Raw genomic sequence first — 25,489 nt, forward strand, 5'->3', positions numbered from 1 at the left:
ACGAAAAATGTCCAGCTCTTAGTGCCCTATCATTCTGTTGCAAAAAAGTCCCAAGAAAAGTTGCATTAAAAAAATTAAAAAAGCATTAAAACTTTCGAGACTTGATTTTACTTTCTTAAAGAAATTTTCTATAGACGAAAAAAAATTTCTCCGTACATGCTCTAAACGTACACAAACTTTCGTTAAAATTAGACTTAGGGGTAAGAATTTCCTTATAGTAAAACGCACGAATACTTTTTTAAGCCACTGTATATAGTGGCAGCGAGAAGAGGGGAATATATCACTCGAATCCAGATGGTATTAACATATCATACATCTCCATCGAATTCTTTTCAGATCGCATTGCACACGGGACGACCCCTTGCTAGCGCAATTTAAAAGTACCACGACATTCGACGTACTTACCGAGCTTTTCGCGGTTTAGCTTAAGCACGTCTGAATTTACGAAGAAGCCGGTTAAACGTACGTGGAATACGAAAGCTCGAAGAAATATGCTCACCGTGTACGTAACTTGTAAGAATAGATAAAAAAGCTGGGAAATAGGGTGGCCGGTGCTGAACTAGCATCGGCGGGAATTGTCTCTTGCCTTCGGCTCGTAGCTTAATCCTGAGAGATATCTTTATCCTTCGCCACGAGAACATGAGCGAAGGCCTCATAAAACTCCCCCCTTGAGAATAAGAAATTCCATATTTTACTGTTTCGGGGTTCCAGAGCGTTTTTCAAGACACCTTGTGCAGACGATACAAGGTACTCGTTTTTGTAGCAATACTTGTGTATTTGCGATTCGACAACAAGGCTAAACAAAAATGGTTTTTATATTGGAGAGAAATTTCAATTGTACGGGGATAAAGTAGTTCCCGCTTTCGTGCGACAAAATTGAGTCCGAAACATCATTCGAAAGCGGAGTGAATACCAATTTATATCTCGAACCGAGGCTCAGCTACGCGTGAATCGTTCAACGAAGAAAGTAAATAGGATACACAGAGAGTGAACGAGACAAAGTAACAGCAAGCGAGTTTCGTTTGTATCGATACGAGACAAATAAAAATATCATATTTTCAAAAGTGTTTCTTGTTTTATGCAATCAAAAATAATTCTAGCAGGGTTACATTTAGGCTTATTTTGATTAGGAAAATCTGTCCAATTCATTGGTGATACTGTTACGAAGGTATAATGAAATACAATAGAGATTAACATGTCCAACGTTCTATTATTTGGACATTCTGTTATTCAAATGACACCTCACGTATATTGTTTGCATACAATACATATATTATATTTCATACGGGTAAAATATATTATATTATTGTATTATATTTTATAATTTTACATATATATTTTATTCTCTTTTTATCCTTATATATAAAATTTCTCCACGCTATTTTCAGTGTCATGTTTTTAATGCTGGATTATGCATTTGTTATTATATTATTTAACGACAATTTCGTAAATTTATTTTTTTACGTTGCTCTATCACTCTCTCAGCAGTATTAGGGTTAAGTGAAAATAGAAATTTACGAAATAATTCTATTTTATATAGTCATTTGTATATGATTTCACTCGTCTAATCCAACAAAGGTTAAGGAGTTATTTCGTGCTTCAAACTTTTATCAGTATTGGATGAAACTGAAGAAATTAGCGAATGGAACTAAACAATAGAAGAGGATGTCAAAGAAGCTGTTGTTACATTACGTAGGATACCGAAATGTGGTAATTGTGGTAACAACGATGTAATAGAATGGCGTCGGTACGATGAAGACGATAATAGTGACGGAGATGTTATGCACATAAATTTCGCACAAGCTGAAACAATAAACGAAAGTAACGACGAGAATGTACCTCCTCACCCAGAAGCATTCGAGCTGTTTGAAAGAGGGCTTCGTTGGTTCGAAGCACAAAAAAAATTTTACGCAGTTAACAAATTTATGTAAATAAACAATAAAAAATGGGACAATTAAATATTTAAAGAATCTGACCATTTTGTTGATTTTTATTCCAATAAATACTTTAAAATACTTATAATTTTATCTGAAAATTCTCTTATCCGGCCATTATACCTTAGTTTTTGAGATGTGACTGAAAAAATGTTCAGAGTGTAAAAAACATCGAGTTTTTGGACCTCGAGTTTTTTTCCCCCTCAAGGGGAATCTATAACCATGTTATAGAGGAATGTGGACAGCGTCGAGCAATTTTTACTTATTGTTAGCTGCAGGCCTTCGATTAAAACGTTTGATCCGATACGATTCTCAATTTCGTCCACAGGTCGAACTTCTCAGCACCCCGCAATATTGGCTTCCATTGAACGATAGATTCTAAACAGCCCCGAAAGAAAAATATATTTCGAAGAACGAAGGGAACACACTCTGATCGTTCTCTTTAATTATCCATAACTCGAAAACTAACATATACAGAACAAATTCATCAAAAATTATTTACTCACCCTAGTGTGTAAAATCAGCTCCCAAAGCACGGACATGTACTTTAGATTCGCTCTGTATAACAAATATTTGTTTCAGGGAATGAAATTCGATTTAAAACGATGAATTTTTCGCGCTGAAAATGTACAAACCGCGGCTTAATTACGCGACGTAAACCCGGGGTAAAAATTTGTTCTTAAAAGCGAGTACTACCGTGAGTCGAAATTACGAAACGTACATACATACAAGCCGCGTTTAGAGTCTCGTGACGGGGGTGACAAAGCGTCGCGACACAGGAACCAAGCGTGTCCTTATAAGACCAGCGTTTGTATTAAAGCGACAACTAACACCGACAAGCAGCATCCCTCCGGTCTATTGTCTTCGTGACGTTTAGGAAGCCCCTGAGAGCATGCCCTCTCTCTCTCTCTCTCTCTCCCTCTTATTGGAATCCTCTGCTGAATGTGTTCTAATGGAGAATATGTCACAACATGCGTCGCGTTACAGTGGAGACAGAGGGAAACAACACTGGTTTCGTTCATTCGCTGACAAAGAACGACCCCGTCTGAACAACATCCACTTGTGTATCTTTCGATTCGTTGCACGACGCAGTAATAAAGTATATTTTGTTCCGACCCTTTCGACGCAACAGACGTATTTACACACCCAACGAAGTGTCGTCCCGCGTTCGATTTTTGGACGATACTCGCCAAGTGCTTTTCAACTCGAAAGAAAACAATTCCGCTGCGCATCGAACCTCGCAAAAATGGGAGAAAGTGATCGAAAGAATTAAAAAAAGAGAAGCCATTTGAATTTTTTCTTTTATAATAATTTAAATTTGAGTCAATTTAATAAATTTAAATACATTTTATTCTATTGTTCCATTGGGGCAATAATTAAAATTATTAGTTCGTTTAACTTGAAATCTTAATGAAATAATATTATATTGTGCTTGAAAATAAAGAGTAAACTGTACAACATTTTATTCTATTGTTCCATTGGGACAATAATTAAAATTATTAGTTCATTTAACTTGAAATCTTAATGAAATAATATTATATTGTGCTCGAAAATGAGTAAACTGTACATTTATTTACAAAAACTAATAATTTTTCAATATTAATTTTTATAATTACACAGCTACGTAAAAAGTATTCGGCGCGAAGTAATGCATGATCCTAGTAGAATCAACGTACCGTGTACAATTCAGAAGATGATCTACGAGATGACACAGGAACTCGCTTCGCACTATTTAGGTGTGAATGCGTTTTATTTACTTTGTTCTTCACTCGACTCAGTTAATACAGACCGTTACCGCTATAATACGTTACAGCTGAAAATGCATGCGAGTCGAGGCATATCCCTTGCATTCTGACCAAAAAGATCCGCATTCTTATCGCAGGACTTCTTATTAGCCGTGCATAGTACACGCGTATAGTCGAGAAAGGAAATCGTACAGTGATTCTCGATTTCGTGCGACAGAATCGAGGCCGCCAATTCACTTGAAAACGGGGTAAGTAGTGAATTCGATCCCGAGCGGAAGCTGAACGCTGCGCGACGTACGGCAGGGAAAGTAAATGGAGCACAGTGAGAGCGAGAGAGACAGAACGAGAACGAACAAGTCTCGAATTACACACGTTCGGTGGTCGGAACCTCGAGCTGAAAATTTAGACATATCCTTGTTCCATATTCCGCACATTTACGATAATTATAACTTTTGGAAAAAAATTATACTCGCACGAACGAGACATTTAGATGTTCTGCTCTTGATGGACAACTTTTTATACGAAGAAACAGAGCTAAAGTTTCTCGTTACTGATTTTCTGCAAAAGTAATTATTATTCTAAAAATTAGTACGTTAACCGGAATAACTGGAGTTTCAACATCAAGGAAATAACTCCGACGGATTAAAAGCCACAGACGTACGTCCCGTGGGACGATAGGTTGAAGGGCTTTGTAGAGACGCTTGCTACACTCGAAATAGGCGGCGTTTATTTCCCTTTTTACGCGAGTTAATTTCTTTCATAATTTCCGCACGAGAGACCGTTATGCAGAAGCAACGTTACGTGCATAATATTGGCTAATTCGATGAGCTCGCCGTATATTTGAAGAAAATAAAATAAATGGTGGAAAGGTCCCTTGATTAAAATTCCATTTTGAACTTTCAAAATCTAATGGTACAATCACGCTAACGATAACGCACTCACAATTTACCTATAAGCAAACCGATTGCACGTTCCACTGTAGAAAATCAATTACATCCACGTTCGAGATAAATTCGTTGGACGTACAATTTTCAGATTCAATTTGAAATCTGAAATCTAATCAGCACTATGGATTCGATTAAACGTGTGCAGTACTGTGCTAAAGCCGGAACAGAATTATACTACGCTCAACATGTACATATTTTAAAATGTTTGTTCGCGAATGTAGAGCGTAGATTGTCGTAAATATAGAGTACAAATTTCTCGTTAAAAAATTATCGATTTTATTAACGTAGTTCCGGTTGACTGTATTATATTTACGTTGTACAAATTATTATATATACTAGTTTCTATGCGAAATGAAAACTATATATCCGTGCTGTATACCAAAGTGTCAGTTTCGAACAAGTTCGAGCAAACTTGATGAGCGAAATTTCGTTTTTTCCGCTCGTCAGTCTTAGTCAAGAAACTTCAATTATCCTGACCCGGAATTGTACCCCAGTATAGGTTTTCTTAGTCCGATTACAGCGTTGAACTCCATTTAAAAGCCAACTGGAAACCGTATATTGTATCGGTATTCTTTCGATAATAATTACAGAGAATTATAGAGGATTTCGACAAATAATTATAGAGAACACTGTCAATATTTTGTCGTTACATAATACAAATAAAAACGGAATATAATTGCGTAATAATTATCAATTGGATATTTACAAAGTGTTATAATTTTTCACAATAGACCTTTACACTGTATACAATGTGACAGAAAATACTTTGAAGAATTATAACAGACACAATTGTACAATATTCACCCATTGGCGAGAATTTGTACAATTTCCATTCATCCCTGAAGCAAAGACTATTTTTACCCTCGCAATTTTTCGTAGCCTTCGTTCGTTCTAATAACGAGGGTAGGTCCCGTCACGAGCAATGAACAAGATCGTCTCTATTATTACAATTTTTACAGCTTTGATTCATCTTGATAACTAAGAATATTCCTGTCGAGTGAATCGATTAACCTGAAATATTACAGAGCTGCGCCCCTTCGAACGGAGAAAAGGGAACGCAATTTCCAAATAGCCAAGCTAAAATTGCCCGCGCAGCGAAGCCGACAAGCCAATCGTGAGACAGAAAAACAAAGGACGTCTCCGACTGTAACACTTCCCGCCGCACCTCTTTTTTTTTTTAACATTCCGCCATTTTTCTCCGCCCGTTTCGTTTATCGTTTCCCGCCGAGTTCTTCGTCTTTTGTTTCCATGTTCCGTTTCCAAACGTCTCTTTCGTCCCCTTGCTCCACTCCATCCCCAACAAAGCTCCTAGCTCTGTCCTCGTTTCACGTACACCACTCTACCCACTGTCCTTTTTTTATAGCTAATAAAAACATGTCTATAGTAACGTAATTGCGTAGCCGCGTTTCGACTTCCCATTGGTAGAACGTGGTTGGATACGAAGAGCCGATTGGCGACGTTTACGGGGCATTTATGGTAGTATGAGAAGCGACGCAGGTCGAGTCAACTAATACGGTAACTCCCCGCTTTCAAGTGAGAAAATCGGGACTGTCGGTCCAGTTGAAAGTAGCGATTTTTCTATCGAACCAAGGCCAATAAGATCGCTCTCACTGATCACGTGATTGCTTATTTGCACCACGAGGGTGATACGATACCTGTATCAGAGCAAAGAAATTCCTTTCTTTTTTCATTTATTTTTCAACCCTTCTTTATGTCGATACACTCCATCCAGCGAAATTCCAACTTTTCGAGCCATCTAAATGGTAGATTCGATCAAACTCGGCAAAATAAAACTCTGTTTCGACGATGACCTCTTCGTTTTACACGAATCTCTTTCTGCTCTTTTTTCCACGGTTGGAAGTAAACACAATCTTGTCCAGTTTGCACAGTCACCGAAACAAAGCTGCTCGATAAATCCGTCTGAAATTTTGTCTCACGTTGAAAACGGGTACTTATCGTACAGGCCTCGTGTATGAACGTAAACAGTGAGAGAAAGGGACGATTGCATCGTTTGAATGCAGTGTAAAAAGTGTCACTTGAAAGCGGGGATTACCGAACAATTCGAGATACTATGTTTGAAATTTTAACCTATTCGTTATGATACGACGACTGTAATCGTTCAGAACCGTTCTGATTAATTACATCGTTCGCGATGATCACGATAACCTGTAATATAATTCGTTGCATCGATAGCTGGTAAAAGGCTACCCAATGAAATGATTGCTACAAGTTCAAGGCGTGTACAATACATTTCTTGTTCGAATTGTTTGCATTTTGTCCGAGATCCGTGAAATCGTATACCTACGTATATCATCACGGCTGTGAAACCGTGAAGAATTTAAAAATACGAAGGAAATGTGCACCTTGTCGTGTACTTTAACGTGGAAGTTTACAAGCGAACCGAGACCTGGCGAGAAAGAAAGAAAGAGAGAGAGAGCAATTTATTTGTTTGCATTTCTTCGTCGAATACATCAGGGCGACACACTTGAGATTTTCATGAATTTTGATGCCACCGGATGCGCAAATCGGAGACAGTTACGAGACTGAGCGTGCACAAAAATGAAATTAGATTTCCCAACGGAAGTTAGCTTTTTCTTTGCTCGTCGGTACCGCTGGTTTCCCCGTATACGATGGAAAGGCATCTACATTCACCTCTTGCAAAAATTTCTATACACCTGCACAGGCGCACCTTCATTTTTCTGTTCGCGTGGAGAGCTTTAGATTAAAACTCACCGAACGCAGTCGTTTTTCTTTTATTACCTTTTTCTTTTTTCATCAACGGAACGAGACGAATAGAATTTATTAATTATAATTCGTATATGAAAATTATTTTAATTAATTCACCACGAATTGAATTGCCTGTCAAATTGTTATAATTGGAGGGAAATTTTCAAATAAAAGTATCAGAATACTTGGAAATTGATAATATCATTTGAATTCACAAAATGAAGAATAATTATGAATATTTGTCATTTTCTTCGTACGAATTTACTATTCATTTATGTCTCGCGAAGTAAAAATAAAATTACAATTGTAAATTCGATATATTTCGTAGTACTGAAATCTTCTACGTCTAATAAGGAATAATTCTAATAGCAGTGTCTATTGTTTTCATTAATTATAATAATTTTGCAAAGGTTTGGAGTTTTGAGTCTCCATGAACATGTATATGTACATTTCGATTTCGAGCAACGGTGGAAAGGGTTCTTACATAATAACATTTGCAATGCGGTAGAAGCTCGTTCAACAATCCAATATTTGCTGAACAAGGTTGATAAACGCCAATGAAATACTATTAGAATGACAAATCGGTGACCCAGCTGCGAATTGCAAACGCATGTTTCAAGTTAGCAATAAAATTTCCCGCGCAGAGTTGAGAGACCGTACAGAACCGAATACCAAAATTTTTATTTTCGAGAAAAGTCAAAACTAATTTTCTCTACCATTTCTTTTCGAGACAAGCATGATATATTCAACCTAGTAACGATAAGCTATTAACAATACCATTTAACAATAACATTATTTCCTAAAAGTACATTAGAAATAATTATCAAATTAACATAACGTTTATCTCTCGCTAGATAGTGTCTTCAAAAAATTTCACACTAGAAACAAGAAAATTGGAAATTTATGAAAAATTTGGAGAATAAAATAAACACTTTTATAATATTTGTCTATTACCAATAACACAGGGTGTTGATAAAATTAATCTCAACAGTAATTTGTTGTCATTGTTTGTCATTGTGCAAAATGTTAAGAAAATTAATCTTATTGATTATACAAGATGTTAGAAAAATGAATGTCATCGATAATTTACGTAAAAAATATTAGTTCGAAAATAATTTCTTTAGATTTATGAAACACCTTAATATTAAAAAACATTCTGCAACATTGCATTGAAGAATCTTCTTATTTTTCAGGAGAACCGTTTTCTTACAATTGGGTGCACTTTACGTGTCTTTCTCCTACCTTTCGAAAATAATAAAAGAGAGGTGAACGAAACCGAATTGTATCGTTTAAGAAGGAAAGTTTTCCTGTTCCTGCAATCGCGCACGGTTCATCCAACGAATAAGATGTCTTACGACGAAAATCGATAGGCTCGGTCTCTCACCAAGGACAGCGCGTGTACATTCATCTTTCACCGTCTTTTTGTCCCACGGCTTACTTCGAGAGTTTGTACAGTACCATCTGTTAGAATATCTAACCCAGATATTCGATTAAAATTCAACGATAACAATTATAATACATTTATTTCGAATCTCGTTGTTTCAATGTTCCGCGAATAAAAAATGTTTCCTCGTAAAAATTATCTGTATTTTATACCGACAAGTTGTAAGAATAAAAATAGATAAAAGTCTATTTTTTAATAAAAATTGTAAGTTTTGACAAATTAACTGACACGTGAATGATATAGCTTAAGTAGAAATAAAATTCAATCGTGCAGCGAGAAATATTTCTAATCTCGAATTGAAGAAATCTTCGTCGTCTACATAAATCGACGAGTACTGTTAATTTAGCAATTAAAGCCGTTTAATTATCGGATTATGTGTTAGTTCCGCGCTTGTGAGTTTCTCATCTGTCGACTGCCTGAGGACAACTAAAATGCGAAGGATGATTTCCACGGAAATTCAATTATTTTAACAAGGAAATACGGCCGTTCTCTAGTGTCAACACTGTGAACAAACTGCTGATGCACACCAATTATAATACTTATAAAATATAAATAAAACACGACACCATTTAAGACATATTTTCAATTTTTTTTAGTTAGATCAACCACTAAAATTATACTTAAAACTAAATTATTAAATGATTATAAAAAATAATCTATCATTATTAAATGTATTTCCATGATTATGTAGAAGTTTGTACTAGAATGTAGAAGAATACTTAAAACTAAATTATTAAATGATTATTAAAAATAATCTATCATTATTAAATGTATTTCCATGATTATGTAGAAGTTTGTACTAGAATGTAGAAGGATAATCTGGTAATAACCGCGTATCGTGTTATTTATTCACAGATTATTACAATCAGTTTTATTTTCTATACTTTGTCACATTTTATTTACACGTGACAAACGCGATATATATATATATATATATACATACATAAAGATAAAATATAACTGCGAGGACGAGATGCAAATGAAAATGCTAATATAAAATTTATCCTCGCATTTGTCGCGTGTAAATAAAATGTAACAAAGTATAGAAAATAAAACTGATCGTAATAATCTGTGAATAAATAGCACGACACATGGTTATTATCAAATCATTGCATCTCAAAGCAAAAAAAAGAAGAATTGTAAAATTTTTTAATCAAGAGTAGACCGTTGAATTTTTGATTCTGAAAATTAATATCGAATATGACGATATTTAATACACGAATATCTTCGTATAATAAAATGTCTAAAATAATAAATCTCATTAATATCGCGAATAAATTCGTACAAATGTTTCGTTCAAATATTGCTACCCACTGATTGGGACAGTATTTCAAATAATATTTATTAAGCAATTGTTTGAAACTAGCAACCAGTCAATTTGGACCCGTCGATGCTCGATGGCCAATAATTATTCTCATTAATGGACAAAATTATCGAACTCGATCGTAATAAAAGCAGCCATCTCGTCTCGAATAATCATTTCCACCGCAAGGCGCTCGTTATTTACCAATCGAACCTAACCTCGCTGATGCACACATCGTTACTCACGCGAAATATCGTCCGACGAGATAAAACAACAAATATGAAGCGCGAGGCGGTGCGCTGTGGGGGGCAATCGATCGAATAGTATTCAATTATCAATGAATTGCGTCAAGACAACCGCTTTATTCGCTATGGCAAATGTCAAAACAAAAGCCAGGAGCCTGGCTGATGACGCAAACGTAATGGAGGAACACGCGATATCGCATTGAAAGGTAACTGTCCCCCCAGCCGAGCAATAGAAAACCAAACGAGAGCTAAAGAAAACTCGGAGGATTCTTCAAACTTGTAGTTTGAACAAGTTTGCAAGGTCGATCGCCACCCGATAACCCCACCGAATATGCACGTTCGAAGGTCGAGTGTTTGGGAACCCTCTTTTATAATTGAATAGACTGGTCTTGGACAGTGAAACGAGTCACGAACAGGCAATTCTTCAGCGACCAAAGGCCGAACCGACCGATCTTTATTGGTTCTCGCGAATAAATTTATGCGCGCTCCGGGATCGTCGATAAGGAAAAAGATGTACAGCATGTAGATTTCTCAGTAACATAATCACACTTTTACGGAAGTGTTTTTATTTATTACCCTCTCATTTCTTTCTCAAACTGGCTCACTTTGGAAGATAAATGAAAGTTTATAAAATGACTCTACGATGTGATATAATATGTGAAGAATCGTGAAAAATGTACGGTAAAGAAATCGTAAAAGGAAACACGTTAACGATTTTAACGGAACCAAAGTCGTTCTAAATTCTACATTTTTTTTTTTGCACAATATTGGAGAAACAATGAAGTTCTGTTTCGGTCCGTATTGTTCAATTCTTCGAACTCAGATTATTTTATTAGATACGGGAAACTGAGAACCTGGAGGAGATTATTGAAATCAAAAGTAAAAATAAATCGTAGGAGTAATTTAGATCTTATATCTTTGTATATTTTACAAAGCGTTTTGTTCATCTCGAGTTAGAAAATTTTCCTTGAAAATTAGAAAAATTCCGGTGCAGTAGTGGGCGGCCGAAAGTCGCCTCTCGAGTGCAAAAGGTTAAACATACCGGCAGCAAAAAATGCTAAAATTACCAGTTCTTTGAATAAAAGATTTTGTTTAAAATACATGTAGAAAAAATTTGAAACGTTGCGATACAATTTACGTTATTATTTATTGTGTAGATGTACTACGAATACCCTAGCAAAGCCACCTGACTTTAAATCTTTTAATTTCCATCAAACTTTGACAAACCACGCCAAACAATTGTGGACATTTCTTTTAGATTGAATTTTTTAGAGAAAACATTTTTACCTATAAACAAATAAAAATCGATATAATAATTATATTATATACTGCTTTTTTAATTAACTTCTTTCTCGTACAAGTGGAAAAATCTTTGAGTAAACTTGATGGAACACTATAAAATTCAATTTCAGTTGTTTGCACGTTGTCATATTGCTTCGATCATATATCAATTGCGTAATATTAGATAATGGAATGGTAGATTGTTTTGCAATTTATCATATCTCCCTTTCAGTTTTGTTTGTACAACTAAAGGATTGTTTGCAGTTGACCTTAAAGATTGAAAACCTTCTAAGGGGATTCCATCTATCTTGAGAATCTCTTTCAGTCCTACTTCTTTTTCCTTCGGCTTCCCTTACATGATACATTACTTTGTAATAAAACCGGTTACATATGGGATTGGATCTGATTGATGGCACGGTATAACCAATGGATTTATGATCAAACCGAAAGCCTATTTCTGCGAAAGAAATAATTACCTCGAGAAAAATCAGAGAATATAATCACAGTATCTATTATCAATGTGCAAATTATTTTTTACACGATTTTTATAAATAACAAATATAACTTCTGTCTAACATCTATTATCAATGTGCACGCAAATTATTTTTTACACGATTTTTATAAATAACAAATATAACTTCTGTCTAACAAATCTCTATCTTATTAAATTTTGTGCTTAGATACACGAGTCAGTAAGTACGTTTTATGACTGCTTCTATTATAATATTATTAAATGTTGGCTTATTTATATTATTATTTCCTCAATTTAACCTTCACTAGAGTCTTGATTAAACAATTAAGCAATATAGTGTGATAAAGTTTTTTCATTAAAGAAATTTTACCTTTGAAAACAGTTTACCTTTTACTCGAGTAACAGCCTTAAATACTGTCATTATTAGTGAAATTTATGAATATTAATTGCACACTTTGATACTACGGAACTTTTGATTTATACAAAATCACTATTCTTAGGTAGTTCACGGGAATGATGAAAAATCTTTTAACGATATTTACATCATTGAGACTATAATAACTTAAATACATTACAAAATTTGTTATTTCTTGCATTAATGATGTATGTATTTATGAAAAAAAGAGTTCTATTTGTAGAAAAGTCTGCATGACCGATTAATTATAGGAAAAATCTAAGGAATTGTTCATTTAAATCTGCAAGTACTGTAGTGCCAAATCTGTTTGTTTGCAAATCACATCAGAATATAGAAAATATAAAAAACGAAAAGTATATTTCTTTAATATTATTTCTTAATTTAAATTAGGAAGTATTTCAAAAATTTATTTTATAATTATTTTACATTTATTTTACATTACTTTCTACACTCCATAATTTTAAGATGTCAGAGGGCGAACGTGGAAGAGAAATCGTTAAAAAATTTCGAAGAAACGAGTAAAAATCACGGAAATATTTTGACAAATTTTAATAATTTCTTTTAATTTTTCACAATAAAAAAAGAAATTTGGTTTTATTCAGGTTCTATTAATAAATCACCGAATATGTACCACGAACTTTTACAAACTCTAACATGGAAACTGTGGCTTGGTGCAAATATAAAATTTCCCTTCGTATAATTTGGGGGCAAAATATAGTTAAACTTTTTTGTCTCGAATAAATCCAAGTTAAAGAACACCGGGACGCGAGGTCACTGAAATTCAATGGAGGAAAAATTCTTTTATGCTTCAATAACAGAGGAGAGATTTCAGTTTCAGGGTAAAGCTCGTTTTATAAAGGTTATCGTGTACGAACCGGAAGCCAGGCAGATTAGGGGTTTGCGCGCGAGTTACAGGCATCTAAAATATACTTTCGAATAACATTTGAAAGCGTAGCTATCGCTCGACCACCAGCGGAAACCGGATAAGTCGATTATGTTAAGTTTATCAATTTACAGTGAATTAAACTTGGTATTAGAAGAATGAATTATTCTTATCTTGGTTGTTGGTGCGTGACAGGGAGAAATAAACCACGATAAAAAAAACCTCGCCCCTCGCTTTGCCCCTATCGTTGAAATATACGTTAAAATGGCTTCGAAAATTATTGAACATTCATAAAATATACGTCGATAAAGATAATTGTATGAACAAATTGTCATTCGACGATACAAGTACGTTAAAAGCGAACCATAATACGTTAATCGCATTAATACTGAAATGAGAACCGCTGAAACGTAATTGCTTTGCGCATGAAGCCTCAAAAGATTTTCAAAGTATGTTCGTCTATGTAGGAAAAAGTGTACTCAATATCCGTTTACTATTTTTTGAACGAGAAACAACCCATCGTTCGATTGCGCTAGAAATTTTGATATTTTTTCAATTGCAAAGAGAATCGACAACGAGAACGTAACATTGTATTCTTGATGGTCAATCTATTATACGAGAAAATTGATTCTTCTTGACACGGAATATTCCCGCTGTAAATAAAAATTCTTTTTCAATGCCAACAGAGCGGTTGTTTAACGAGTTTCCATTGCACGTTGGTTTTAATCAAATCCGTACTATATCTGTTTGCTGCATTCATAGAAAACAATTCGTTTCTCCAATTGGTGGCGAAGAAACGAATAAAAAAAACTGATCGATCAGCTGACGCTGACAGAACCTTTTCGCGTTACTGTATTTCGTGGAACTTCAAATGGACAAAATACTTGGTTAATGGCTGTATCTAAAAATACATTGAAATAAAACGCAAAGCATACAAAAAATTTGTTTGATAAACAAACGGACCACTTAGAAATCGTTCTAAAAATGTTATTTTGACTACCGTCGAGATTGATTTACTGAATACATTGCTCGAATTTCTGGTAATACGATACTTCACTGTCAGCAAAACTTTCGGCACATTAGTCAGTCTTTGCGTGACCGAGTAAATACTCTTACTTCGTATAGACTAACCGTCTAAATACTCTTGTATTCTTGCACGTATAAAGATTCCGTTGAGCACTGCGAAACCCTCAAACACATCGTGGGCTCTAGAACAGTTTACTCAAAGGATTTACCTTCTCAAAGACACAGGAGGAGAACTTGTTAACCTGAAGATACATGGTCTTAGAAAAGGATGAACTACAGGGACAGCTGCATTCACTTACATTATAAATAAATTTCTATTTTAAATAATTTATTTAATTTATTTTAAATTCTTTCTAACGAAAAGAAATTCTAATGTGATATCGTAGCTATTGATAAAAAGATTTGTCTTCTTTCTTAAATCGTTGCTTTAATAGATACAAAGTATTTGAATCACTCAGAATTGTTTAGATTTCTGAAATTGAATTTTTAAATTTCTCAAAAAATTTATATTCCTAATTTTACCGCGCTAGACAAAATTATCCCCTTAATTTTTAAGGAACTATTTTATTGCAATATTGGATTTCTAAATGAGTTATACTTTTACTTTGTTCGCCGAAGAAACTTCTAACGCGATATTGATCTCTCTAGTAGAGTTATTTACGCGTGTTTCACTTTAGAAATCTTCAAAAAATATTTGCTTCTCTCGTGAAGAAAAATTTTTACATAATATTGAATATCTAAATCGATGTTTAGTAATAATTGCAACAGTCTTAAAAGAGCTGCAATATTCCTTGAAAAAAACCCTAAAGTAACAATAAATTTTTTAATACAACACTTTACATTAACCGTGACTTTGATGGCTTTTAGATTTTAAGCTTGACGATGAAACTTCATATTTTTCTGAAAAAATTCTGATTAAAAATGAAATTTAAAAATTTAATGAAATACAGAATGAAATGCGACGGATGCAGATATTGATAATAGAGAACAATCCTTTCGTTGCAATAAAAGAGAATCAAAACAATTTAATTACTTTTCAATACAGATTTACTATCTCTATTATGTACTTTATAAAATTGCTTCATTTTTCGAACCCTATTCAACTGTTGTCAATAACAATAAAGTCATGTTACATCGTGAACAACCACTGTTTATACTTACGGAAACATTTGAATGAAATCGAAATAAAAGAATATCGATGAAATTTATTATTCATAAATAAATTGTGATATCGGATCAACTCGCTCTACACGGTACATCCGCAATAAATATGAATTTCCCAATACTCGTTTACATATTAAAAACGAGCCATCAAAAAATATTTATTATATAATTCTTTTCTTCTTCTTCATATATTTCAGTAAACAACAGCTACTCGATTCCACCAAATACGATTATAATATACCGTCATCAGAAGACCCATGTGTACGCGGTCGAATAATTGGCGCGCGAATAATCTAGTTCAGACGTAACCTAACCTAACCGTGAGCTCCCGAAGTTCCCGCGTATTTGTATCCAAACAAAACGTTCCCCTTTGAAAGGTGATTCAATTCTTTCGTAAACTGATGGGAATCAAATTATGTTCTACCGTGAACAACGAGCACGCATTGTGTGCACGTGACAACACGATACGTCGAAAACAATAATAAACGAAATACCGACGAAACTTTTCATAGCAAAATGTGCAGTCTTTCGTTCGTACTTACTTATTAGAGAAAAACCGGCACGCATTCATCTCTTCCTTTATCGCTGTTTCTCTCCATCTTGAATTCCTCTTACTCTCGTCTCGAATCATTCAGCGAACATCGACGAACGAAACGAATTGTTTCTCGCGATGAGAGAAGCAATCGTTCCAGCAAAACGGTTGATCAACCCTGATTCGATCCGGAAACGCCGAAACAGAACAGAGAGAATGGAAAAAATACACTCACGACGAAACTATGGGGAACTGTCGATGTAAATATCTGATCTGTTAATGTGTCACTTTAAATTCCCTCTATTTTATTTTCAATCGTCCGAACGCGCACACGTTGCTCGTCACATATCTTCTCACACATAAACTAACCAACAACCTTTCGCGGCCGTAGCGCTCGCTCGACTGAAGAGGCTCGACTGCCGCCCCAGACGCTGAATCGTTTTATTCCATCCCCCACCACTACACACGCACCCCCACCCCCAAATGGTATAGGGCTGCGATACATAACGCGGTGTCATTGAATCTGTTGACGTTTCTGGGTACAAGAGGATGAGGTCGAGTGCCCGGGCAAACCTGTAAAGCAGATTTTCTTTTCATACATTTACGCTGAAAATAAATAAATTTTCCTTGTCTATTGTCGACGACTTTCATTGTTGAACGAACCGCTATAGTCTCGGTAGAAAATATCGAACGCTCAAGATCACTTCACGCTTCTGCTAAATCTGGGTTAGGTCTAAATCTGCACGTCTAACTGTTTGAGAAATGAACAACGTTCCATCGACATCAATTTAATGTAATGTATATGTTTTGCGTGTGTATGTAAACATTATTGTATATATATAAAATATATGTAATATATATGTAAAAATTATTATATATATATTATTATTGTCATATATAATATATATCATATTATATATATAAAATACATGTAATATATGTTGTTCCGTTCTCTCCTCCTATCACTTGGATCTCTGGAGGAGAGATCCTTTTGAATGATTTATCCCCGTGCGAGCCCCCAAATAACTATTGCTCTGATGTGGTATATTAAAGTATATTTAATAATATTATATATTACAATGATGGTAGTGTTAGATGTAGTGTCAGTGGTTAGTTTCGCTGGATACGTCTTTTAGTTGTCTCGTCTTATCGTCTTTTTAGTCATACCGTCCGCGACACACTCTTCGGACATACTCTCGTCGTCATACTTTGACATACTCCGTTCCTACGTTCTTCTCGCGCTCTATATAGTCATTCCCATTCATTCTCTTTCATTCCAATCCTCAGTCTCTCTCACTTCAGACATTCGGCCACGCTCGGCCATCCCAATCACCCGTCTTTTCTAAACACTCTTCACTTTCTCCGAACCACATGTATTTCCTTTCATCCCCATGCATTCTCACGCTCGGTCGTCGCACAAGACCCTTTGTAAAGGATACTCGTGCCTTCCAGGAAAGCTAGCGAGCCGATCGGCGCTAAATGTTTACTTCAACTCGAGTCCAACCGCGCACGTTATCTTGTTTAGGCCTACGCTCGAAGCAAGCCTAAGCGGACGCCGAAAATCCGATACTACATATATATGTAAACATTATTTTATATATATATAAAATCTAATGTAAATAGAAATTTGGAATTATTTGCCGATTCCTATCAAAATCAAATATACTGATAAATTTTGAAATGCTCGATGTTTAATATACCAGATGTTAACAAGTTAACAAGTTGAATTATGTGTTAAGAGATTTCAACGTTTTCTTATTTTCGTAATATTCTTATATAATTTATATCGAAAAATGTATAAATTGGACATTTGTCGTACATTATTACGATTCTCATAAACGAAGGCGTTGAAATGTGACCAATAGCTAAAATTTTATATTAATAATTTAAAATAGCAAAAAGAATAGAAATTAGTATTGAAAGTGGTAGTACAGTTATACTTAGAAAAAAGAGCTATTCTTCGTGGAATATTGTAAGAAAATTGAAAGTCGAAGGCTGAAGATGAGAATGAATATTATTTGCAAGTTAAATAGACTTTGGAAGTTGGTACAGAACTTAATGATAATAGAATCCGGGATCTCTGAGCACGATGAAAAAGTCACTAACAGTTGCGGGTTTAAACGGCTATATAGTTATCAGAATAACCATTATTTCCGTCAAAGAAACTTGAAATGAGCAAAAAGTCACAAGAATTGAACATCTAGAAACTAAGGCAAATCTTTTAAATGGCCGAATCCAAGTTCTAAATATTGGAGTCATATTGAAAAATATTTACTCGTCGATTTGTACAAAAAAGGTGCTAGAATGTATTGTACTTATTGTGAAATATGGTGACGGTTCAGTTATGCTTTGAGGATATTTCTCAACGTAATCCACATAGAAAATATATTGAAATAAGAAGACTATAAACTAGATACTCGAGCAGCACGACATACCATCGGTTCATCGATTGATAAATAGAAATTTTGTTATGCGGTAAGATCACAATCCTAAGTACTTGTTTATATTGTGTAAAGGGTTTCTGTTGTAAAACAAAAGCTAATATGACATGGCTAGAGTGTAACTTGAAATCAATAAAGTTACAGTGAAAGAATACATTTCACAACTACTACGAAAAGCACAGAAAATTATCAAATTAAAAACTTCTTCTTCTAAAACTAATTGCCAGGATACAACAGATATATCGTTAAAAATAGGACGGTTCGTTTTATGAAAAGGCTGTTTAGAGAAAAATACCTACTACTTTGTACGAAAATAATACAAAAGGTAAAGTAGTAATAATGCACTTTTCTTTAAAATATCCTCTTTCTCTTAATACACCTAGTGATTCTAAACTTTCGATCAATAGCGTATGCAAGAACGCGCGATATAATGTATATATTTAAATTAATAATAAAGAAACTACACAACTCGTGTAAGAAACAATGTGCCTATACATTTAAAGTACTTGGAATGAAAAATTACTTTGCACGTCTCAAATTCGCAGTTATATATAAATAAAGAAATATATGGTAATGTATTCTGTACAATTTATCTATTAGAAAAACTGAATAAATGTGTGTACCCACGTATACTGTCGCTTAAAAAATATCATAAACCTTGTCGCGTATATTTGAAACCCCGTTGAATCTATACCGAATATTTGTGTAGCATCAACAACCTCCAAAGTATAGATTACCTCGATGAAATGATCCTAAAATTATTCTCAGGTTGTGTATTTTTCCATCGTTAGTCTTCGTGTCGAATTCGTGAGATAATTATACTCTTGCTCGGGTTGTGTACGTTGAAGATGCACGACAATAAACGGATAATAGCCTACGTAAGCGAATTCCAGCCCCGCGATGTTGTAAGCTGGCCGTCTAATTCGTTCGTAACGTCAAGCTATAATGACAGGCGGGGGCGTCTTCAGTTTGGTACGTAACGCCAGCTAATCCGGCAACGTCTTCCTAAAGGCTGAGAGTAGTGAAACCGAGTAGCTCGTCAAAACTTCCGGCCCATTATGGCCGAGTACGTTGTACTTGGCGCACATACTTGTCAGATTTTTACGGATCTCCCCCATGACAAACAATTATGGAGACTTAAACGACTCACCGAACTAAAACTATGGATCAGAATAGACGTTCATGACCCTCACCGCGTTCCGTCTTTTCTGATGTGGTTTATCGATTGACGCCTACGACGTTAAGCTCAAGCTGTTGCTCGTACTTCGAGGGAAATTTTATCCAATTGCACTTTCAAACCCACGATAAAAATATTTTTTATTCCAACAATTCCGTTCTTGCTTCTTCAAATTTTTATCGAAGGTAACTGCTACCAGGAAGATCACCACCAGAAACACTTAGTACCAAGTATTATATTCTACCTGTTATCCCTGAGAAGAAAATATAATCTTAGTACGGAATTAGAAAAAAGAGTTAATTATCGAAACAGTAATATAAATAAGAATTCGATAAAGTACTTGTAATCTTTGTTCTTTCATACGTATCGATTATATTTATATTTGTACGTGCACACTTCAGATTTGGCGTCATTATTAACAAACGCGTGGTTACTTACAAGTTACAATCGACCTCATTATACTTAGTTATTACTTTTCACTGTTTTAATATTTACCCTCACCAAAGTTTCTTTCGGGTGATAACTGATATTATTATTGTATTATTTGCGGATCAATTGTTTCTATATTTTGGAATTGTAACTTTCATTCTTATTCGGCAATCAAATTGTTTACTTTAAGAATATTATACGGTAAATACGCGAAATATTAAAGAAAAGTTTTATCTGAATTTTTCACTCAAGCAGTAGCAAAATACTCAAAGATATTTATAACAATGCCTTTGTAGAAACTGAATTAAACCACTATATTCTCTCATAAATCTTTACAGTTTTTTGTTTAGGTAAATTTTATTCGCGAATGTCAACAAATATGCAGGAAACATTAATTATTCATAAGATGACCAATTTTCTTGTATCGCTCCTTTCTGTCTCCAAGGAGACATTCGGAGTATTTGATGATCCTTGCAAACGGCAGGAAATAATAAAAATAACGGACACTGACGGCGAACTTTTAACGTAGAATTTTTATTCTACGAACGAATGTTAAATATTTCATAGGTATTTTCACTCTGTCGAAACGAGGTAATCGGTAATCGATCTTAATTGCAACGCGTGGAGAGAGTTCCCGGGGATTGATTAATCGCATCGAATTTCAATTCGTCGGGAACAGTATTTTTTTAGTAACCGATGAGTCTCGCAGCTACAGAGCGGTACTGTAAATTGTGAATGTTACCAACGAACGGATGTCTGATGTTATTTCATTTTCCGATAACCAACCCGGCACAGTATTCATTCTTCGCAATGCTGAGTATTTCCCACGTTACCTTCCAGCTCATAACAATTCGTGCTAGAGAAAACCCAGCACAGTGGTACGTGTACATTGTGCAGCACGTACTGCAGTTTCAACCGAGGAGACTACAGACACCTCGTTAAAACTTTGTCCCCAACGTGAGCCTCTGTACACGTTGCGACAATTTTCATGGAATCACAACGACCATTACGATGGTGTGGTGGGAAGAGCGGGTGTGTCCAGCGCACGACAAACGAGAAGAATTCGTCAATTAATTTTCCTACAGCGAAATTTTATTTGCTCTTCATTAGATCCGTGAACCGTTTCAAACGAATGTTAATGCGACGCGTCCGAAACACAAGCTAACAGAGTTTTCATAGAGCACGATCGAAAATCTTGGTTCTTGGAAATTTGGTAGATTCTACAAGCAAAATGAGTACACAACTTCTTCGTGGTATTATACGAATTAATTTCCCATTTTGTAATAAATCTACAGAAAATGAACTTAACTTTGCTGTAATCGAGGTTAGGTTTCAATAATAACATACTTAGATAGAATGCATCACTTTTTACGTATTTATATACTTTCTTTTTTAATTTTGTATGTATTCGTGTATTTGTACATTCATGCATGCGCAACAAATGTTCAATATTAATAATAATGATGATAATAATAATAATAATAATTTCACAGAAATCTCATGAAAGTTTCTTAAGAACCAAATAAGAATTCCTGATACCTTTGGGTATTAATTTTTTTTCCACTCGTTCTAAAAGAACATCAATTCAGCTTTTTGCAAAATGCAATACCTTGAACGTAAACCGAGAGAATTTTCTCACGTTGAGTCAGAGAATCTAATACCTGCTTTTTATAAGTTTTCGAAAGCTCGGTGTAAGAAACTTTCCATAAGAGGGACAATACTTTCTCGCGGTGTTACGAGAATTTAATGCCACTTTCGAAAACAAAATCCACCCTTTCTGCAACTTTAAACAAATTCAATACCACTTCCACGTAATCCCGAAGAAACTTCACGAAACTTCCTCAAAAAACCGAAACCAATTTCCCAATACCATTGTAAAACCCAAATCTCATATTTTCGGTAATTTTACAAGGAAAAGATCTAATAGCGAGGCCGATACGTGACGTCACGCATTTTCCATTTGCTAGACGAAAAAGGCTATCCTCTTACCAGTCCGATCTCTCCTCGCCCGATAACAAAATTCCCCGATATCTCCAAGGGCTTCGCCCTATTCTTGGCGCGGCGTCTCCCGTAGTTTCATTTCTACTTCCTCCTATACGGTGTAGGATAATCCGTGAGAATGCTGCCAGTGGAGAGAATCGCCCCAGGTCCGCCGAGGATTCCTCCTTTGTTCGCCAGCCACCCATTTCCGCCGAAAAACCCGGCGGGTTCGAGCCTATTCGTGTAAAATCCCGAGTCGTTCGGGCCCACGATCTGCAGAAGTCCGTTCGCATTTGATAGTTGCTTGCCCTTTGCTTCGCCGCGTGATTGCAAGCCCAGATTGTTCAATGTCTCTCTCAGATTGACGATACGATCTTTCAGGAAAGATTGCGGAGAGAATTGAATGTTTTGCGTGAGAGGTGCGAGAAACCAGGTAAGAAGTCCTGGCTTGACCGTGGTAGAGCCCTCTGACTGTAAATATGCAGTAATTCCAGCTTTAAAGCGACGAAATGAAAATTGGCTCGAAAGCGGGGTAAGTAGCGATTTTGATCTCGAGTCGAGACCAATTTACAAGATTGATTTATGTGTAAAATTCGGGACCAATTTAGCGAGGAATAGAAGACACGAAACGAGTAAAAAACATTTCGTATAATTGTCTGTCTTATTCGAATATGTTAGTAAATCATTATTCTAAGTTAGGCTAGATTTCTGCAGGGCAGATTTAGCATGCATTGGGTGTGATTTAGACTGCAGCAAGTGCAAGTTCAACCCCTTCAAATCGACAAATTTGGTCACAAATACACTATTACTGTACAGGACATTTAACTCGTTCAAACTAAAGTACGAGTCAGATTCGTAGTGCACGTTCGGAAACAAAACGCGTTATTGCGAGTCAGACTCGTGATTCTCAATCTCAGATAAGTTTCGATAGTAATTTCCATTTATACGTACCAAGCGGAAAATGTTACTCTCATTTTGTAAACATTGACATTAAATATTATAAGAAATTATAAAAATCGTCAGGTCCACGCGAAGAGATAATCTGAACTACTGTACAATGACTTAGAAATAAATGCATATCAGAATAATCAAATTTAATACATTCTTTAATAATATAGTTTTCTGTGGAAAATAATGATAATAACTATAGACACTGGTAGGATAAAGCGAGCTTGCGACGATGGATGATTATAATCACTGTTAGTACCAAAAGAGTTAATCTGCAATAGATCTAGACGTAATCCTAATTAGAATTCTATGAGCATGGATTAAGCAAAGATTATTTTTGGGTTTGGCTGTTGTAGAATTGGATTAAATTTCCATTGACATGGATTAAATTATTCAGAGTTGAACACTAGTGGATTCGCTAAGTTAGGAGCACTATGCGGTACAAGAACACTATAATAATATAATACTCCAGAGTAAATTTGAAGTAAGAACAGCAAAAGTAGGGTTTTAAAAATTTAAAATGTCGTCCGTAATTTTTATAAAAGACACGATAAATTATCGCTCTCGTTTTATAGGTCTGAGTTGACCTGGACTACGACTGGGTTGGACTTGACTTGAAAACAACACCGAGTATAATTTGCAGACATTAAGAGGACCCTCGCAATTTGCATAGAATATACGACAAGAAATCCTGTTACGTTCGTTTTATGGTACTGAGTAAGATTGGGTTAGGTGCAGCATAGAGTTCCATTTGCAAAATGCAAACGACGAAACGGAAATATATTTCGCTCTCTTACGCTTTGAGTCGTTGCGTCGTTCGAAACTGATGTAATGGACTCTTGATCCTCAGTTTTCACCTCCGTTCGCGTACCATGATCGATTTTGTTGAAGTCATCTGTCGGCTGATCCACCGGCTTTGCATATATTCCAGCGACCTGAATATTCAGAAGTACAGAGATGTAGGAGGAGGAAAATTAGATTAATAGTACCGTTTAAAATATAAAAATTATCTTTCAATGTGAACGGGAATACGTGCGAACTTTAATCAAAATATTCAGATACTTAAATTACGATAGAAGAAACGAGCGGAGTGTTTACTTTCGTAACACTATTAAATTTATCTTTCGTATTATCATCTGCAACAATCGATGTAACTCTGTTTCGATGGAAATGAAGAAGAAAATATTTTCATTGCACAAAATTCACGAAAATTTATCGATGTTAGTTCAATCAAAACAATAAAGCTCCGCTGAGATTACGTCTGGAGTTATGGTGGGTCCTATTCGTTCAGAGGCCATCTCTTCGATCAAATATGAATTCATATCTTTTTTGCGCTGAAAGAGTTGACCCCTAAACGAACCTGTCATAATTCCAGACGCAAACTTTCCACGTGCGTAACGTATACGTGACAAAATTTCAATTATACATAATTTAAATAAATCGAGGAAATACTCTTACTATCAAGACCATCAGCAGGATTGACTTCAACATCATTCTGTCCAGAACGTATATTCACCGCAGCGACAAAACACGGGGAACTTAAATAAGCACGTTTCAGAGATTTTGCCGAATTACCACAAAATATGACAATCGTATTGCAACTGCGTGGACTGTCACTGAAACGGTACGCTCAATATATAGCACTTAGAACACCCCTTATCACATGGGGGTACCCTCATACCTCACTGATATGAACACAGTTGCCAAATTATACGTACGTCCTGCTGGTATACGTAATACTGAAACAAATTTATTCGCGTCGAACATTTTTTCATTGTCTCATGGTTCACAATCGAGAGAACTGTATCAATATGTAAGTAAACTCAAAAGTCGTAAGAGATCCACAAAAATGTCATAAAGACCTAATAAAAGTAATGGATATTGATAAAATATTTACAATGGAAAACAATCTCTTCTTATATTTTACATCATTAACTATACCTAGAATAAAAAGTATATGTAATAATTTTCACAGAATCTCGCTAACATCTTTCTTCGTTCGTGTATCCCCCGAGTGCTATAATTATACGTTTTCACTAATTTTGATATTTCAACGATTAATTTGTTTATATCTTTTTCATTCGATACCGTTCCATCCGTCTTCTAGAACGCTCACAAGTCCGATAAACATTTTCTCGTCAACGGTTCAAATAGATTTCTCATTATTTAAAACATTTAAAACGACTAAATATTTACTGTATACTTGACTAATACAGAATATATTTCCTTAAACATACGCAAGAGTAAAGCAAAACTTTAATAATTTGCATTATATAATCAAAATTTGTTAAAGTTTCCTATGACATTTGAGCAGGGCTGTATATATCTTGAGTAGGCAAACAGAAAGTATGACTAAGGTTTAGTATCTCCTACATAATTCAAAATTCGTATAATAA

At 35.1% G+C, this 25,489-nt stretch overlaps 2 protein-coding genes across 5 annotated transcripts in view; both read right to left on the minus strand.

The window, feature by feature from the left end:
- The window catches only part of LOC143145302 (uncharacterized), a 150,300-nt gene extending 133,849 nt beyond the window's left edge, over positions 1-16,451 (minus strand). For all 4 annotated transcript variants that reach the window (XM_076308555.1, XM_076308564.1, XM_076308545.1 and 1 more), the window contains exon 1: positions 16,129-16,451. The gene's annotated coding sequence lies outside the window, so the exon portion shown is untranslated. The remainder of the gene's footprint in view (positions 1-16,128) is intronic.
- Positions 16,452-22,247: 5,796 nt separating this feature from the next.
- Positions 22,248-24,587, minus strand: LOC143146637 (uncharacterized). The gene is made up of 3 exons (XM_076311107.1): positions 24,552-24,587; positions 23,891-24,028; positions 22,248-22,616 (listed from the first exon to the last, which is right to left on the minus strand). Exons 1-3 carry the CDS (start codon positions 24,585-24,587, stop codon positions 22,248-22,250), a joined length of 543 nt encoding a protein of 180 aa, XP_076167222.1.
- Positions 24,588-25,489: the final 902 nt, after the last annotated feature.

Source organism: Ptiloglossa arizonensis, chromosome 1 (assembly GCF_051014685.1).
Source record: "Ptiloglossa arizonensis isolate GNS036 chromosome 1, iyPtiAriz1_principal, whole genome shotgun sequence".
Taxonomy (NCBI): Eukaryota; Metazoa; Arthropoda; class Insecta; order Hymenoptera; family Colletidae; genus Ptiloglossa; species Ptiloglossa arizonensis.

Coding starts and splice junctions, on each gene's coding strand:
- LOC143146637 (XM_076311107.1), bottom strand. CDS start 24,587: ATGATGTTGAAGTCAATCCTGCTGATGGTCTTGATA. Junction 24,029..24,551: donor TCCTGCTGATGGTCTTGATA/GTAAGAGTATTT, acceptor CTGAATATTCAG/GTCGCTGGAATATATGCAAA. Junction 22,617..23,890: donor ACGACGCAACGACTCAAAGC/GTAAGAGAGCGA, acceptor GCATATTTACAG/TCAGAGGGCTCTACCACGGT.